Here is an 18871-nt window from a genome sequence, read left to right as displayed (position 1 = left end):
GCCTGCTCGGCGGGGCGCCGCGGCGCAGGGAGGGCCGAGCCACGCGGGGGCCCGCGCGCGCGTCCGAGATCCGGGCCGGGAGGCGCCGCCCTCCGCCCGCCCGCCTCTCCGCGCCGCCCGGAAGCCGCGAGCGGGAGGGCGCGCGGTAGAGTTGGGCTCCGCGCAGAGCTGGGCGCCGGGGCCCATGCCCGTGCGCCCCCGCGGGCCCGCGCCATGGCCTCCGGGAGCGTGGCCGAGTGCTTGCAGCAGGAGACCACCTGCCCCGTGTGCCTGCAGTACTTCGCCGAGCCCATGATGCTCGACTGCGGCCACAACATCTGTTGCGCGTGTCTCACCCGCTGCTGGGGCGCGGCGGAGACCAACGTGTCGTGTCCGCAGTGCCGGGAGACCTTCCCGCAGCGGCACCTGCGGCCCAACCGGCACCTGGCCAACGTGACCCAGCTGGTGAAGCAGCTGCGCACCGAGCGGCCGTCGGGGCCCGGGGGCGAGATGGGCGTGTGCGAGAAGCACCGCGAGCCGCTGAAGCTGTACTGCGAGCAGGACCAGATGCCCATCTGCGTGGTGTGCGACCGCTCCCGCGAGCACCGCGGCCACAGCGTGCTGCCGCTCGAGGAGGCGGTGGACGGCTTCAAGGTGAGGGCCGCGCGGCGCGGGAGGGGCGGCAGCGCCCGCGGACAAAGGGGGGAGAGAGCCCCGGGGCTTCCTCTTTTCCGCCTAGAAAATGGCTGAGCCGGACGTGTGCTTCACAGCCGTCACTTCCTCTCCGTCCGCTCCAGAGCCTCGGCACTCAGATTTGGGAGAACCTGTAGCTGCTGAGGAAGCCAGAGGTGTCCCCACCCCCACCCGTCCACCCCAGGGGGCTCCCGGGCACCTTACACGCGGAGACCCCTCCCTCCCTTGACGGTGGAAAGGATGTGCGTAAAAGCAGCACACATCGCCACGCTCGTGCGCCTGTCGGATCACAGATGATCTCACACACAACACACTCGGACGTTGACTGGCTGTGTGCGCGCCCGGCAGGTGCCCGTCGCGGAGTCTGCAGCGTTTCCCCGGCACTTGCTGTGCGCCGTCCTGTTCTGGAAGCTCACGGAAAAGGGCAGCTCTTTCCTGCTGAAGTCATTTAACCACCGTGAGACTCCAGATCACACAGTTACCATGAAGATTAAACGAAATAAAAGGAGCGAGTAGCCCTTTGTGAACGGTTGAATCCGCAGACCGCACAGCCAGACAGTGACATGGAAGCGAAGTGCTGACTGGAAGAGTTGTGTCTGGCAGCACAGGAGGAACGCGGGTGCTGTGTTGTGTTCTGTGTTGGAGGGCTCCAGGACAGAAAGGTGCCCCGTGACGTTTAATGTGGGTACATGCGTGCAGTTAATCACTTAGCATTCATGGCACTTCCGGATGTATCATTTTACACCGGCAAGAACCCTGGAGTAGGTTGGGAAGGTGGTGTTTCCACGCCGCCTGCGAGGACAATGAGAGGTCACAGCATTTTCTCTGTATGCTTCTGTGGAGAGTCACAGCCCAGCTCTGAGCCTCGAAAGCCACTCCCCTTTCCACTGAGCCCCGCAGTATCCTTCCGGGGATAGGCAGGTGACCCATCACTTCGAGCTACACACAGACTGCCGAGGAGAGTGTGCGGACCCCCTGTGCCCTGCGGATGTCCGCAAGCCCCAGGACCGGCTCTAAGCAGGGAACGCGGGTTCCGTGTGATAAGCACATTAGCCATGCTGATGCTAAGGTCTGCCTAATCTTGAACTGTGCACCTGTGTTTGCTTTTCTCAGGAGCAAATCCAGAACCAGCTGGACCACCTGAAAAGAGTGAAGGACTTGAAGAAGAGGCGCCGGGCGCAGGGAGAGCAAGCACGGGCTGAACTCTTGGTAAGGGTGTTTGGAATTCACAGGTAGTACTGCTTCTGTTAGCCACTCTGTTTTGTAAGGCTGGTGTTACTTCCCTTAACCTTAGCCAGTCAGGTCACCCGAAATTCCAGGTGTGGGTGAAACAACCCCAGATGGGAGTGGGGAACTCACCTGGAGAAACAAGGGATTCCACACGGCGGCGGGGAAGGGATAGAAGAGCTGAGGTTGGAACCCCTGGGGATCTGACCTATCAAACGTTTAACCTGCTAGTCTTGTATAGATCAGGGTTGATCCTTGACAACGCTGATGTGGGTGAGGGTCTCGGGCACGGTTAGCCTCCTTTGGTGACATTCTGCAGATGGATGCTGACAGTGGCTGGGCAAGAGACTGATGTGCTCATTTGTGATAGGGATATCTGGGGCTTTTGTTTTGACAACCAAAAAAACAAAAAAAAAAGTACGGAGACTTTTGTAACATATCCTTATATCCACCACATAGGTGCTCAAGCAATTTTTTTTTTAACAGTAAATAAAATATGAGAAATTCCCAAGACGTGCCTGCATCTGAAAAGTAAACTCTTAGACTGGCAGTGTCTAGCAGCGTCTTGCGAAATTTTGTCAGTCCTGGCCAGGGGGTAGGAAGGAACTTTTGGGCAGGGAACTTATTTTCCTGATGTCTTCAGGTACCACCATTTGTTCTGCCCGCACACTCCCCTGAGACCTTAGCTCCCCTAGCTTGAAAGCAGGGCTGACCGATGGACAGTCTGGTGTGCCTGAGTGGAATCCCCATGCACACAACCATTGTGTCCTCTGTGGGAGGACTGTCAGAGGAGAAAAAGCCCTTCTCTGAGAATCAGGACACTTGGACGTACTTCTCGGCTCTGACACTAGCCAGCTGGATGGACGGGGAGAGTGATACACCCTCTCTGGCCTGTTTCCTCCTCTCTGAAATGGGCACGTTGGGCTCGACCTGTGGTTTTTCAGCAAGGCTGGTGCTGCCCTCTCCTTCCCTCCCGTGGCGTGTTCCTTTGGTTATCACTTGAGGAACTGAGTGACTGGGGAGGGGAGGGCAGAGATGCTGAATGTCCTGCTGTGCAAGGGCGTCCCATGCTGGGCAAAATTGTCCCACCACCAGCGTGCCTGGGGCAGCCCCTTCCGGAAGCCCGGAATCAGTTGCTCTTTAAGGTCTCTTTCAGCTTTAATGTTTCATTTCTAAGGTTACATTGTATCACTTACGTCTTTGAAGGACTTTAGCTAAGGAGAGCTGTAACTTTACCAAAAGGATTTGGAACGAAGGTGTGTGCAGCCCAGTGAGTGCTTAGGAAGGGCGGAGCGAGGGACGGTTCATGGGGGAAGATTCTCAGGAGGAGGGGAGCGGAGAACAGGTGTTGGCAAGCTTCCGTAAAGGGCCGGACAGGATTTTTGGCTCTGTGGGCCACATCGGCTGTGTCACAACCACTCAACTCTGTTGTCATAGCTCAAAGGCAGCCAAATACAAGATGTGAATGATGGGTCTGGCCGTGCCCCAATAAAACTACGTTCCCCAGGAGTAAGCAAAGGTTGTTGCTGGCCCTTTGTTGAGCACGGAGCCCTAGAGCCCTGTCAGTGGGAGAGGGGTGGGGAAGGAAGGGCTGACTAGCTTTGGCAACGAATCTGTGCCCAGGGGGAACCACACCCACAGCTAGTGAGGAGGGGGTAGTTGAGGAACACTCCTGGAGGCCAGAAACGGGCACGGGCCACATGGGAAGGGCTTCAGGGACGCAGTCCCGGCCACGGTGCGAGGATTGAGTGTTCCAGTCTGGCCCCGCATGGCACATGGCCGACCCTGTCCCTTCCCCGGCCGCCTTTCATGGCTCCCAGTTGCAACAAAGTTTTGCCCCACCCGGCCTGCCAGGCAAGGTCTGTTCTGCCCTCTTACCTTCTCTGGCTTCCCCTCCACGCTCACGGGCTCTGCGGGACAGACTCGTTGCGGCGCCTTCTCCTTGCCAGCGTCATTCCCCCTGCCAGGAGAGCCTGTCTGCTCTCTGAGCACATGGTGCACTCCTGTCCTCCAACAAGCCTGTGTCCGCGCTGCTCCTGGGAAGGCTGGACCAGCTTCCCCCAGGGCAGGCCGACCTGTCCTCTCGCACCGTCTGTGCTTACTCACCAGTGCGACCGAGTTCTTTGTTATCCCCGGGGTAACTCACCTCTCAGCGCTGTGTGTCCAGTCGGTAAAGCCTGACAGCAGGAGGGGGTGGAGAAGGTGCCGGGAGAGGGGAGTCGGGGAGGAGACGTGGAGGGCCTTAGAAGGGAGCCTTTCCCCCTTCAGTGCCCGTCCCTGTCTCCGACACAGAGCCTGACCCAGATGGAGAGGGAGAAGATCGTCTGGGAGTTCGAGCAGCTCTATCACTCCTTGAAGGAGCATGAGTACCGCCTCCTGGCCCGCCTCGAGGAGCTGGATCTGGCCATCTACAACAGCATCAATGGCGCCGTCGCCCAGTTCTCCTGCAACATCTCCCACCTGAGCGGCCTGATCGCCCAGCTGGAAGAGAAGCAACAGCAACCCACCAGAGAGCTCCTGCAGGTAGGCTGGGGGGCCCCGCTGCCCCGGCTCAGCTCACTGGGCCTGCCGAGGGAAGCATGCCTCCGGGGGCTCCGGCCGACACGGCTGGGACCGGGCAGTTGCACTGTCTCACAGAAAGGGCAAAAGGAGGTCCTCAGGCCCAGGCCCGTCCTGCGCCCCGTGGTCTGGTCACACGAAGGCTCTTGACCTCCCCGGGCCTCAGCGACCCCATGGAATGAGGGGTTTGGCCCCGTGCCATGTAAAGACTGCCTCAGTGCAGCATCCTGTGACGTCACCGTCTGTGTGCGTCGAAACAGGGAGCACTTGAGTGGGAGCGGTTGGCCCGGGCAGTCCCGTGCCTTCAGCTTGGTGTCCCGCAGGTGACACGGCTGACCACGGGAAGTGAGCTGTCGTGCGTTCGCTGCATACGAGCTGTTGTTGAGTTGGGCACTGTTCCAGGCACTGGGATTAAGTGGTGAAGAAGCTCTCCTGAAATTTATATTCTAATGTCCAGGGCGGACAGTTAAAGAAGTGAACAGTGTCATGGAACACTTCATCTAAAACTAATGATGTAATGTATGGGGATTAACATAAGAATTAAAAAAATAAAAAATAAATAAATAAATAAATAAAAGAAGTGAACAGTGGGGATAACAGGTGTTGATAAATGCCATTAAAAGGGCTGATGGCACAGGGCAGGGGTCAGCAAACTGCCCCACCACCTGCTTTTGTATGTCCTGCAGGCTAAGCCTGGTTTTTACGGCTTTGGGGGAGTTTTTTTGGTTCTTTTTGTTTCTGTTTTCTTGGTATTTTTGTTGTTTGTTTTTTAGTGGGGAAGGAGCAGAGGGAGAGGGGAAGAGAGCATCTTAAGCAGGCTCCACACTCAGTGCAGAGCCTGACTGGGGGCTTGATCTCACCACCCTGAGATCAGGACCTGAGCTGAAATCAAGAGTTGGACACTTAAACGACTGAGCCACACAGGCACCCCTGGTTTTTACAGATTTATGTATTTATTTAGATTTTATTTCTTTGAGAGAGAGAAAGAGCGCACAAGCAGGGGGAGCAGTAGAGGGAGAAGCAGGCTCCCCACTGAGCAGGGAGCCCGAAGCGGGGCTTGACCCCAGGACCCCGGGATCATGACCTGAGCCGAAGGCAGACGCTTAACGACTGAGCTACCCAGGCACCCCTGGTTTTTACGGTTTTAAATGATTGGAAAAATCAGAAGAATTTTATTTCGAGGTATGTGAAATTATATAAAACTCAAGCTCTGTCGTCTGTCCATTTTATTGGCACGTAGCCACACGCATCCCGTTACGTGCCATGCATGGTTACTTTCCACCAGCACAGCAGAGCAGAGTTGCAACTGCAAGACGATGCATGGCTCCCAAAACCCAAAATATGTACTGTCTAGCCTTTAAGGAAAAGTTTACTGACTCCTGCTTTAGAGTCATAAGAAGCCTAGCCTGGAGCCTTAACGAACACCAATATTTAACTGCCAGGGAAAAAAGGAAGAGTTTGCAACAGGAACACTTGGCCAGAGAAGCAGAGTGACCAGGAGAGAGGGAGTGGACAGCAGAGCCTCATGCAGTTGAGGGCCGACGTCCATTTGGTTTAAAGCCGTGGGCATCACTGACGCCCTCAGATAGGACTGCCGCGGTGAGCAGTTTGGGCAGGAGCCGCGTTAGGGAGAGTGGGGACTGGCTGGGTGAGCAGCCACTGCAGGAGGAGGTGACTGTCAAGGAGGAAGACCATGAGGAGAGGTAAGAAAATGCTCAGAGGTGAGGTGGGATTGTGGGGCTTCATGAGGAGGGGATGCTTAAAGAAACGAGCTAAACATTCCGGAAAAGAATATGCAGGAGGAGAGTCTGTTGTAAGGATCCGGGTGAGGAGAATCACTGAAGCTGTAAGAGTGATGGACTTACCACTCTTGTCCGTGCCTGAGAAGACAAGGCAAGGGGACTAAGACACATGTGTAGGAGGTATTTGGGGAGGAAGGGAGGGTGGGTGCAGGCAGGTTGAGGTTTGGTAGCAGAAATGCAGCCCTTCTATTCTCTTGACGTGAGAAAGCAGGATCCCCTGTTGCTTTTGGGCAGGAGTTAGGGAAAACATTAGCTTTGAAGATTACGGGGAAGTTTTGAAATTACTGTTTCAGAGTATGGGAAAACCAGGTGGTTTGTGAGACACAGTAGGATTGCTTAGTGGGTGACCGTCAGTGTGTACTGGGGCCAGTCTGCCTTGTGTGACTTTCTCTTCTGCTTTGCTTCCTGAGCCCATGACTGCTCTCGTGCAGACATAGGGAAAGCAGGTAGTGAGGTGCATCCCGGATTAGGGCTTTGTAAGATGGAGTTGAGGGTTTGGTTTGTTCTGTTATGGTGATAAAACATATATAGCATCAGTTCCATCATTTCGGCTATTTCAAAGTGTACAACTCAGTCGCATTTGGTAAGTAAGCAAGTAAGTGTTCAGTCATCACAACTGCGTGGTTCCGGAACACTGTCCTCACCGCAAAAGGAAACCTTGTATCCATTAAATGGTCACTCATTCCTTTCCACCGACTGGCGGCCATCAATCTGCTATGTGTCTCCAGGGGTTTGCCTATAATATGTGGCCTTTCGTGTCAATTTCTTTCACTCCTTGTACTTTTTTCAAGGTTCGTCTGTCTTTTAGCGCGGATCAGTACTTCCCTTCTTTTTATGGCTGGCTAATATTCCGTCGTATGGATAAACACCACATGCTGTTTCCCTGTGTTGCATTCATGAGCTGACGGACATTTGCTTTGTTTCCACCGTTCGGTGGTTGTGAGCAGTGCTCTGTGAACATTAACACCGTGATGTGCTTCGGCAGCTTCTGGCATCATCTGTGCCGGGCACGTTCCAGTTTGAGTATATGCGCTGCCAAAGTGAGCACTGGAGGTTTTAATTTTTTTTTTTTTAAGGTGGAAGATACTTGTGAGGACATTTTTGAACAGATGGGGTCTGTTGAAAGAGGGGTCGTGGACGTGGAATGAGAGGGAGAGAGGGTTATGGTGGATGTCATTGGAAAAGCGAGCTAAATCTTATTTAAAGAGGAAATATTAGAGGCAGCCCCACTGAGGTCAGGAACAGAGCAAGATGCCCACTGTTGTCTACCCCTATTTAACGTTGTACTGGAGGTTTTAACCAGTGTAGTTAGATAAAACAACTACAAGCCTTTCCACCGGCACAGCAGAGTGGAGTTGCAACTGCAAGACGATGCATGGCTCCCCAAACCCAAAATATGTACTGTCTAGCCGTTAAAAGGATTAGAATTGGAAAAGCCTGGGGCACCTGGCTCACTCAGTCACTGGAGCATGTGACTCTTGATCTCCGGGTTGAGTTTGATCCCCATGTTGGGTATAGAATTTACTTAAAAATAAAATCTTTAGGGACGCCTGGGTGGCTCAGTTGGTTAAGCGTCTGCCTTCGGCTCAGGTCATGATCCCAGGGTCCTGGGATTGAGTCCCGCATCGGGCTCCCCACTCCACGGGGAGCCTGCTTCTCCCTCTGCCTCTGTCTCTCTGTCTCTCATGAATAAATAAATAAAATCTTTAAAAATAAATAAATAAATAAATAAAATAAAATCTTTTAAAAAAAGAATTAGAAAAGACATTAAACTATCTTATTTAGAGAATATGTGTTATGTAATTATAAAATAAAGAATCAGTGCTATAATTAATTAAAGAATTCAGCAAGGCAGCAGGATGTAAGATAGACAGAAATCAGCAGCCTTTGTATGCACAGATAACCACCAGAATACATTTTAGAAAAGGATACCCCATTTCCAATTGAAAAAAAAAGAAAAAAAGGTAAAATACCTGGGAATAAACTTATAAGCAATGTGTGAAAACCTGTGTGGAAAATATTATAAAACATTCCTGATGGACACAAGATAGACTTGAACTAATAAAAAGACATCTCTTGTTCTTGGCTAAGAACATGTCGACATCATCACATCAGTTTGTCATAAGTTAATTTATAGACTTAATGCAATTCCAACAAAAAACACAACACACTTTATCTGGAGCTAGACAAATTGATGGTAAAGTTCAGATGGAAAAATAAGCCCATAAAAATAGCTGGGAAACACAGAAAGAAGAGCCGTGGGTGGGAACTGGCCCTATTAGACATTAAAACATACTATAATGCCTGTGTAACCAAGACAGCTATTACCATAGCACAACGGAAAAACACATAGACACTGTAACCATTCAGAAGACCAGTGTCACGGGCTGCCTGGGGGGCTCAGTCGGTTGAGCGTCTGACTCTTGATTTTGGCTCAGGTCATGATCTCAGGGTCCTGGGATCAAGCCCCGCATCGGGCTCTGTGCTCAGCGGGGAGTCTGCTTGAGATCCTCCCTCCCTCTCCCTCTGCTCCCATGCACACTCTCTCTCGCTAAAATAATAAATAAATAAGTCTTCTAAAGACTAGTGTCAAATTGAAAGAAAATCGCAGCAAATATCACAAATAGGGATAATAGAAATAGTATATAAAGAACATTCAAAAAATTGAGGGGGGGTGAAGACAAGTTCTATAGAAAAATGAGCAAAAGATATGAACAGGCAGTTTGCAAAAGAAAAGTAAAATTGGACCATGAATTTGTGAAAATGTGTTCTACTGTACTTTTAATAAGATGCAAATTAAAAACCATACTATAATACCCTTTCTCCCCCATTGGAATAGCAAAGTTATCTTAATTCAGTACACCGTTAGCAAGGATGTGAGAGAGTGAATCTCATGCTGGTGGGAAGACATTGTTTTGGCAGCATTTAACAAAAGTATACATGCAGTTAGAATTTGACCAAGAATCCTTTCAGGAATTTACCTTGAAGATATGAAAATATGTACAAAAATACATACACACAAGGTTACTCGATGTAACATTGTTTGTAATGCAAAATATTGGGAAAAACCCACCTTCCAAACCAAGAAGAGTGGTTGAATCAACTGTGTGTGTGTGTATACCATGGAATAATATGCAACTGTACAGAAGAGTAAGGAAGATACTATGAACTGCTAAGAGTGGTTTCTGGGAATGTATTGTTAAGTGAAAATCATAGTGCAAAATACGAAGTGTGCTACTTTTTTGTCTGAAAAAAAGATAATTGGAACATCATGTATCTGCTTATTTTTGCAGAGGAAACAGTGGAGGGGTAAACCAGATGGGAATGGGGAAAATGGGGTGGGAAAGGATAGGATAAAAAGTGACAGAGACTCTCTGGCCAAGTTTCAGATTTTTTTTTTTTTTTTAAAGATTTTATTTATTTATTAGAGAGAGACAGAGATAGTCACAGAGATCATTAGCAAGCGGAGCAGGGAGCCCGACGCGGGACTCGATCTTAGGACCCTGGGATCATGACCTGAGCCGAAGGCAGACGCTTAACCGACTGAGCCACCCAGGCGCCCCGGTTTCAGACTTTTTGAGCACCAAAATAAATAAGAACAGTGATGGATCATAACCTATTAAATAAAATAAGAATATATGAGTCCATACTAATAATACATGGGGAAGTTACTCCTTCTAGTAAAATGTTGACTAACAAAGAAGGAATTTTGAAGCTAGCCAACGACCCTTTTACCATCATAGTAGAAGCTATTTCGGACAGTAATTATCAATGGATGCTAAATCTAAGGGAGGAAGTTTGACAAGGATTAGAGTATTAACATAATTTCGAAGTATCATTTTTAGATTGCTTATTAGTTACAAAAGGAAAGATAGTAGCTATTCAGTGATCAACATACGGCCAGTAAGGGGCAAGTGAGTATCATGTACCTTTAGAAGGACACACAGCCTGGACTTAATCATGAGGGGAGTGGCTGACAAACTCCAAAGGAGGGAAGGCCTCCTGGAGAATGAATGGCCTGTATTAAACCAACGTCAGTGTCACAAAAGAAATCAGTGCTAAGGAACGATTCCAGATACGTGTGGTGATAGCTCAGTGTGGAGAATGGTCATGGATTACTGAGCGGGGAGGTGGGTAGCTGCAAGTAACTTTATTGGTTAAACTAGACTATGGCTGTGGGTTAGAGAAAGGTTCATTTAGATCGTTGATTTATTGATCATTAGATCAATGTTCCTTTTCCTGGGTTTGATAACTGGACTGTAGTTGTGTAAGAAAACGTACTTGCCCTTAGGAAATACAGAACTCTAAGGGGGCAAAGATACATTATGTAATGGAAAGAGTGATCTCTCAAATGGTTCTGAATATAAACATGGTTATAATAATCTGGTAAGTCTGGGAAGGAGTATACAGGAGCTCTGTGCTAGCAGCTTTTCTGTGTATTTGAAATTATTTCACAATAAAAAGTCAAAGCAAGCAGGACAAGTAGGCAGTTGTGGCCCAAGGGTGGGATACTTGTTAGGAAATGTGAAGTCGTGAGATCCTTGGCCAGTAGGGCAGGAGTAGGGCATAGGAAATGCTGGGGTAGTAAACAGCGTGCATCCCAGATTTTTAGCTCCTTGACTGTGGGTCCTGTTCCTTGTCTCCCTGGCTTCTCGCAGGAGGGCCAGCCAGTAGCTGGGTTTTCAGCAAACATCTGAAAGAAGACTGAAGTTACGACTTCTATGACTTCTCATGGTTATCCTTTTCCTTTCTCTTGTAGGACATCGGGGACACATTGAGCAGGTACTGTGTTCTCCCTCCCCAGTGTTAAATCAAGTGCAGGAGGATGTTTCCCTCATGCTCATAAATCCTGGAAGGAGCCCTGAGAAGGACATCTTACCAGAGTGACACATAACCCTGCCCGTCTCTGAACAAGTCACTTGTGTGCGAAGAGCTAGATGGACCTGTTCTTCTCAGTAAAGCTCAGGAATTACTGACAGTTTGGGAGGGTGAGGGTAGGATGGGGCTACCGTGGTTTGTGACGACGCCTCCATGGAGAGTGAAGGGTCACACACACCTGGGCGAAGTGCATGGCTTCTTGTGGTCATTGCTGCTTCAGGGTTTCCGAGTCCTCCTGCCACTGCCCCCTAATCCTGTAAAGGGGAAAATACGGCGTCAGAAGAGTGTGACTGGCTCAGAGTTACAGAATTAGTGCTGGGTTACCTGGATTCTGGCTCTCGTTCTCATTATTGCTTGGCTGTGTCATCAGGTGGGGGGTGAGGAGAAGCTCTGGGAGCAGGGAGACCTCTAAGTGGGCAGATGGCAAGGCTCGCTTGTGTTGCAGGGCAGACGAGGGCAAGCGGGGTCGGCCTTGGGAACATGCTGTTTGTGCAGGAGAGCCCACAGGGACAGAGACTGACTTTGAAGGAGCTGAACTCTGAAGCTGGTGCAGATACTGAATGGTGAAAACCCTCCAGAGGAATGCAGCCGGGCTGTGTGGGAACGTTTGCGGGGCTGGGGCAGGGCCTTGTAGATGGGTTGGGTCGGCTGGGAGTGCCATGTGGGTAGCTTATGTTGGTAAAATTGAGGGTTTTGAGGGAGAGGGGTTAGAACGTGTCCAGTCCTAGCCTGATGGCCCCAGCAATTACTGCCCTGACTTGTTACCTTTGCTTTTCGATGCCAGTCTCGTTCTGGTCCAGCACAGGGAGCTAGATCTTCAGAGCCTCGCACTTTGTGACATTAAAATTTGGGTTTGGCTATATGAGAGAGGAAACCCAAAATTTCATTGGCTTAAGGCTTACACGTAATTTAAGACATTGTTGCCATGTAGGAAATGTGCAGGTAGGTAGCCCTGGGCTGGGCTGCTGGTCTCCCTCCCTTCACTCTCCTGCCGTCCCTGAGTCCTGGTCCTCGATCTGGCAGTCCAGCATGGTTCAGCCAGCCCGGGGGGGTAAGTCACAGTGCCACATGCACTCCTTTTTAAGCAGACTTCTCAAATTACCACGAGACCCTCCTTACCTCTTAATGGCCAGAACTCGGTCACAAGGTCCCATCTAGACTGGGCAGCCATGAACCCCGTATAACTTGGAAGATGGGAGACAGGGATATTGGGGAGGCAGCCGGCAATCGGTTTTTGCCATGGACCCCCTGAGCAGGGCGGGTACCTGTCTGGAGGGCCTCTCTCCGTATTTGGGAACCTGAGGGCTCTGGGTCGTTGCCCACCATGAATCTCCAGGACTTTGTCTAGGAATCTAGTGCTTTCTGGCAAGGTCAGCCTTAGGTTCAGTTTAATTCAGTAAACCTTTTTGAGGACAAGCCATTTGAAAATCCATGAGCTAGGTGCGATGGGGGAAATGAAAATGAGTAAGATGTTTCTCCTGCTCTTGTCGAGAGGATCACAGTCTAGGAGGAGGACAGGGAGAGAAGCGTGGTGGCTGCTTTTAAGGACCCGCCAGTCAGTCTAACCCGGGCTTTGTCTGGGCCCCTCAAGGTGTGGGGATGGGGGAGGGAGTTACTCATTTTTTTTTTTTTTTTAAACTTAGAGCTGAAAGAATCAGGATCCCTGAGCCCTGGATCACACCTCCAGATCTGCAAGAGAAAATCCACATTTTTGCGCAAAAATGTCTATTCTTGACCGAGAGCCTGAAGCAGTTCACAGGTAATATGAGGAGAAGGGTCCATCAGGGGAAATGCATTTATGCTCTGAATATCTGTGTCTTGACTGAGAGGAGGATATATTTTCCAGCCAGATGCGGGATGCAAACTGATGGTCTTCTTTTCTCTCCTTAGAAAAAATGCAGTCAGATATGGAGAAAATCCAAGGTAAATTCATGTATTTACTGGGCTTTTGATGTTGAAGTTTCCTGGGAAGATGGACATCTGCTTTAAAAGTGGGGGGAAATATGAGGGGGGGTGACACCCACTGGCCAGCCTCCTTGGATCTTCTGCATCTTCCCTTTGCTTTAATTGTTTCAGTTAATATCTTCTTCTTTGAATATGAAGTCCTTTATATGCACTCAGCTCTCAGTCTGTTTTGATGGGGGGTGAAAAACAGGCAGTCCAAAAATGAATTAATCCAGAATAAAGAATGAGCAGAAACTATGCTAGCTGCATTTCACTTGAGCTGGTATTTAAAGTTATGATTTGCCGAGCTCCTCCTGCTCGTGGGCATTGGTGCCGGCTGGGATGGGGGGAAATCAAGCAGCACTTATTAGGTAAAGTGGTTTAGGTATTCAAGGGAAGCCCTTCTACGTGTAAAATTTTCTTTCTTTTTTTTTTTTTAAAGATTTTATTTATTTATTTGACAGAGAGAGAGATAGCGAGAGCAGGAACACAAGCAGGGGGAGTGGGAGAGGGAGAAGCAGGCCCCCGGCCGAGCAGAGAGCCCGATGCGGGGCTCGATCCCAGGACCCCGGGATCATGACCTGAGCCGAAGGCAGATGCTTAACGACTGAGCCACCCAGGCACCCAACATGTAAAATTTTCTGTTCATGAGCCACATTCGGTTAGGAGTTGGCCCTATCCTACGTGCTAAAATTCCTGGACAGTCTAGTGGGATCTGAAACCTCTATATATAGGTAAACCCTTTTTTTAATTGTTACACATCACAAATCCCCAAATCTCTGGTGATTTCCTGTGTGATGTATCCTAAGACCTTGTTTGCACTTGATCTTTTCAGATACATATGTAGGGGACACTCAAATGTCTTCCACCATCAAACAAATAGGGACAAACTGCACTAGACACCGTGGGTGACACCGGAAGGCGTGACTCCTTGATCAGGCTCTCATTGATTTCTCCTTCTCCGCTGCCACTTAAAAGGCTCATGAGAGCTTATTTGGGAACATGCTTTGTCCACGGTTAAGTGCCTCTGAAGTGAGTGGTCTTGTTTTTCCCAGGGTGGCAGTGGGCATCTCCCAGTTGAGCCACCCAGCCTCTAGAACAGAGGTGGCTTATGAAAGCCGAGAGTTGCGTATGACGTGGACTTGGAACCGTGTTTCCCCCTGCAGGGCTGTCCCTGTTCCTTCAGGGCTCTTGGCTGAGCGATGGAGTCAGATGGTGCATAGAGAAGTCAGCACATGACTGACAACGGCAGTTCCGGGCTGTCTAATGCGACCGTAGCCTTATGGGGACTCTAACGGGAGCTCCTTCAGTTAGGTAGTCCTTGGAAATACTCACACATACGTAACTACTTCTCTCTTGTTCTTTCAGAATTGAGAGAAGCTCAGTTATACTCAGGTAGGTGATGGAGACAAAACCATATGGAAACAGGAGTAAAAGTCCTAAAGACCTAACTACTGTTGTGAATGATTTTGGAAATTGCCTAAATTGGGGTTCTTTAGATTACGTGTATCAAAGTGATAAACAGCAACCACAAAAAAAACCATTGATTGTTTCTGTATGTTTACAATATCTTTGCCTCCCAAAATGCCTCAGAGCTGAAGCCAATGACCTTTGAAGTAGGAGGAAATCAAGCTCAGGTGCTTGAGTAGAAGCTGCAGTCCCCAGTGTGTGCTCTGCAAAAAGCAGTCATCCTTCCAGAGAGTTAGGGGGCCCGATTCTTCTTCTTCTTTTTTTTTTTTTTTTAAGATTTTATTTATTTATTTGACAGAGAGAGACAGCAAGAGAGGGAACACAAGCAGGGAGAGTGGGAGAGGGAGAAGCAGGCTTCCCACAGAGCAGGGAGCCCGATGCGGGGCTCGATCCCAGGACCCCAGGATCATGACCTGAGCCAAAGGCAAACGCTCAACATGGAGCCACCCAGGCGCCCCTGAGTGCTGGGGAGTGTAGGAATCTCGGGTCATCCCCTCTCTGCTGGGGCAGGAATTGAAGCTCCCCGAATGGTCCGGAGCCTGGGTGAATCTGTGGTCCCAGGGGTATTCACATCTCGGGTGTGTACTTCCCATCGTTGGTTGGAATCGTCCCTGAAGAGAGGTGTACAGCAGGTGTTCTCTCCATACTGTCCGCCACTGATCCGTATTTGTTCTTTCAGCAAGTATTAGCTGGGTACTGTGCATAAGTCCTACGCTGTCTAACGTTGTGCGGGCTTCTCTAGGGGGAACAGAAGAGCTCGGAGTGTGGTGTCTGATTGGGGCATGAGGCACACCCACGACCTGGGGGACAGCTCAGTGACTGCTGTGCACGGATGGTTGAACCACGAGCCTGCTACCTGGGGCTCTTGGTCACCTCCACTATTGCCCGTCATGACCCTTCTGTGGGAGTCACTTAGCCTGAGCCGTGGTCCGGAGAGGCAGTGCTGGGCAGCTTTCCTCCTGAGCAAGACTTGAGCAGCAGCTGAGGGAATCATAGCAGTGCTTTAAAGCAGGAGGGCAGCACGGACACAAGATGCTGTGCAGCTGAGCCCCCGAGCCCATGACATGGATGGCAGTTTCAGGTTTAGGAGAGGGGGAGTGGCATGGCTGGTTAACAGCAGCTTTTTGAGGAAGACGTGAGTGTTGCATGGGACATTAGAAAAAGATGAACGGGGTTTGCACGGCTGAGTAAAGATCTCATGGAATGGAGGATATAAAAGAGTGATTTTTTTAAAGATTATTTATGTTAGTGTGCGTGCACACATGGATGGAGGGGGAGAGAGAGAAACCCAAGCAAATACCGCTCTGAGCACAGAGCCTGTCAGGGGCCCCGATCCCACGACCCTGAGATCACGACCTGAGCCGAAACTAAGAGTTGGACGCTCAACTGACTGCACCACCCAGGCGCCCCCAGAAGAGTGAAACAGGTTCCAGAACCCCAAAGTTTAAGTTGGGAATTCAGTTTATAATGGATACTGTGGCTTAAGATGTTTAAAAGAGAGGGAATGGAGGTAAGATCTCAGTACCTTCAATATATCTTGGCTTAGGAAAGTAATCAGCTATTCCAAACAATAATTTTTGGAATGTAAACTGAGGGATGAATTCCGTAAGGTGAATGCAGCCTCCCGTGGGACGCTTGTGTTCTCTTCCGGGGGGGGGTGGGAATGAGCTGGGTGTCCTCTGGTGTGCTCTCCTGGCCCTCGGCTGACCCCCCGCCCGTCCCCTCTGTGTCTCCGCAGTGGATGTGACTCTGGACCCAGACACAGCCTACCCCAGCCTGATCCTCTCCGATAACCTGCGGCAAGTGCGGTACAGTTACCTCCAGCAGGACCTGCCTGACAACCCCGAGCGGTTCAATCTCTTTCCCTGTGTCTTGGGCTCTCCATGCTTCATCGCTGGGAGACATTATTGGGAGGTAGAGGTGGGAGATAAAGCCAAGTGGACCATAGGTGTCTGTGAAGACTCAGTGTGCAGAAAAGGTGGAGTCACTTCGGCCCCCCAGAATGGATTCTGGGCAGTGTCCTTGTGGTATGGGAAAGAATACTGGGCTCTTACCTCCCCAATGACTGCCCTCCCCCTGCGGACCCCTCTCCAGCGGGTGGGGATTTTCTTGGACTATGATGCTGGCGAGGTCTCCTTCTACAACGTGACAGAGAGGTGTCACACCTTTACTTTCTCTCACGCTACCTTCTGTGGGCCTGTCCGGCCCTACTTCAGTCTGAGTTACTCGGGAGGGAAGAGCGCAGCCCCTCTCATCATCTGCCCCATGAGCGGCATCGATGGGTTTTCTGGCCATGTTGGCAGTCATGCTCATTCCATGGAGACCTCCCCTTGAGGAGGTGAACTCGGGCCAAGAGGGCTGTGGGCCATAATCCTACCCCAGGCATAAGGCGTCTTGTTGCCTTGCCTCGTTCCGCTGGTCACGGCTGGAAGTCCTCGCCACTCCCCATGACCTGCCGTGGGACACGGGTGTCCACTCTCCTTTCCCTTCCCAGGCAAACTGTCAGATTGCCCAGAAATAAAAACCCGGTGTCCACCTCCGGTGTTTCCACACTTCGGGTTTTACACATTACTGGAGGGGATAAAGAGTAGGGATAACCCTTGGAGAGCCATCAGGATACTTCACTGTGGCTCGGCCTGGCTTCCCCTGGTTCAGCCCCACATAGTGATCGTGGATATTTGCTGTTTTCCGGACCAGGGCTCCTTTCTAAGAACTTAGAGTGGACCTACCTGGCCTGTCAGCATGGCTCCCTCTATCCTGGTTTTTCCTTTGGGAATAGTACCTCTGCCCCTAGTTCCCATTCTGCCGTAGTTTTATTAACTCCATTAAAGAGGCCTACATGTGTTTTGATTAGTTACAGTTATTTTACAATAATGGTGGGAAATGGCCCCACCTCTGTTACGAGATAATGTTCTAATCAATGTGCTCTTTGCCTCTGTATCTTTTCCGAGGGCTTTGTCTGCTCCCTTCATTCTAATGAAAGGTGTATCCTGGTGTTGGGTGCACATCATCCAGGATAATTTTCTGCCAGCACCATCCGTTGTTCCTAGATCCCCTCCCACTCACATTTGTGGACTGACGGTCAGTCATACACCGTCCCTGGAATGATTCTGAGGCAGTATTCCGGGGACTTGCCTCCTTTTCTCCATTTCCTTTGGGGAATGGGGGAATTGACCTTTCTAATATGTGTACCATCAAGGGGCAGTTCCATCCCCATAGCCACTGGGTCACGAGGCATTCTGGGGCCAGAAGGCTAAGGCAGATGACTTCAAGCCCCCACAGTGGTTCTTAGTCCTGCTTCCCTTTGGGTACATGACCCTCTGTTTGAAAATAAAGTGAGTATGGATGTTGTTTACATTGTTGTTTTCTGGGTCTTGGTAGGATTGCGTTCGTAGAGGCTGGGGTGGGATTGAAGGGGTTGGTAATGGCGTTGATTTCTGTTAAGGGTCCAGAGTCCTGTTCTGGCCAATATTGTACTTCAAACTGGATGATAAAACTACTTTGCAGGACCACGTCACTGTCTCACGGTGTTGAGAAAGTAGTGTTGGCCATCCATAATTTCACCAGGAAAGGGTTCTCTCAAGTCCTTTTTATCACTGGCGGTGGGAGGATGCAGCAATGCTTGGCATAGATCAGAGGGCCCAGACCACCAGCCTAAGCCCCTGGGGGTGCAAAGGCCGCCACGTGCCGAGGAGGCAAGACCAGGCTGAGAGAACAGCTTCGTTCCGGGGATTTGGATCTTTTCTGCGTCTGGACATGGCCTCAGAAGACAAGATTGTATGGTCTATACTCCGTCCTATGCAGAGCATTGAGGTCCCATGGCTGAAGATCATGAATTGGTGATATCATGTCCTAATTCATTCATCTCTTCATTCTGTTAAAGGGAATAACATAACCAGGACCTATAGAGAGGGGCTTCCATGAGGAGGCTGTGTGTGTATGTAAAATACTATTAACACAGACATGGACCAAGGCGCACAGTAGTTTTTGAATGGTCCTAACAGCCGCACTCTGTAGGGTTGCCCTTATTTTAGAGATGCAGAAACGGAAGCACAGAGAGGGCATGTGGCTCATCCAAGGTGCACAGCTAGGAAGCAGCTGAGCCAGCATTCAGACAAAGATGGAACACTCAACCACATACACCTTGTCCTTCCCCTCAGGATGTGTGCATTGTGCTTTTCCGTGTGGGAAGGCAGAGCGTTGGCTGGAAGCCTTCAAGTGCTGGTCCATTGACCCAGGTACCTGCCTAAACAGGAACTGTATACTCGAGATGTAAGGGTCTGCAGTTGGAAAGTTGGGCGTAGAGTCCCAGTCAAACC

The 18871-nt window shown here is 50.2% G+C and overlaps 1 protein-coding gene across 1 annotated transcript; it reads left to right on the top strand.

The window, feature by feature from the left end:
- The first annotated feature begins 58 nt into the window (after window positions 1-58).
- LOC110586803 (zinc finger protein RFP) lies at window positions 59-17901 on the top strand. The gene is made up of 8 exons (XM_021697099.1): window positions 59-633; window positions 1786-1881; window positions 4192-4422; window positions 11020-11042; window positions 12782-12897; window positions 13029-13061; window positions 14451-14477; window positions 16291-17901. The coding sequence occupies exons 1-8, from the start codon at window positions 214-216 to the stop codon at window positions 16884-16886; spliced, it is 1542 nt and encodes a 513-aa protein (XP_021552774.1). The 5' UTR covers window positions 59-213; the 3' UTR covers window positions 16887-17901.
- Window positions 17902-18871: the final 970 nt, after the last annotated feature.

This window comes from Neomonachus schauinslandi, chromosome 8 (assembly GCF_002201575.2).
Source record: "Neomonachus schauinslandi chromosome 8, ASM220157v2, whole genome shotgun sequence".
NCBI lineage: Eukaryota > Metazoa > Chordata > Mammalia > Carnivora > Phocidae > Neomonachus > Neomonachus schauinslandi.
The sequence above is the reverse complement of the archived record's forward strand: the minus strand, read 5'-3'. Positions and strand labels throughout refer to the sequence as shown.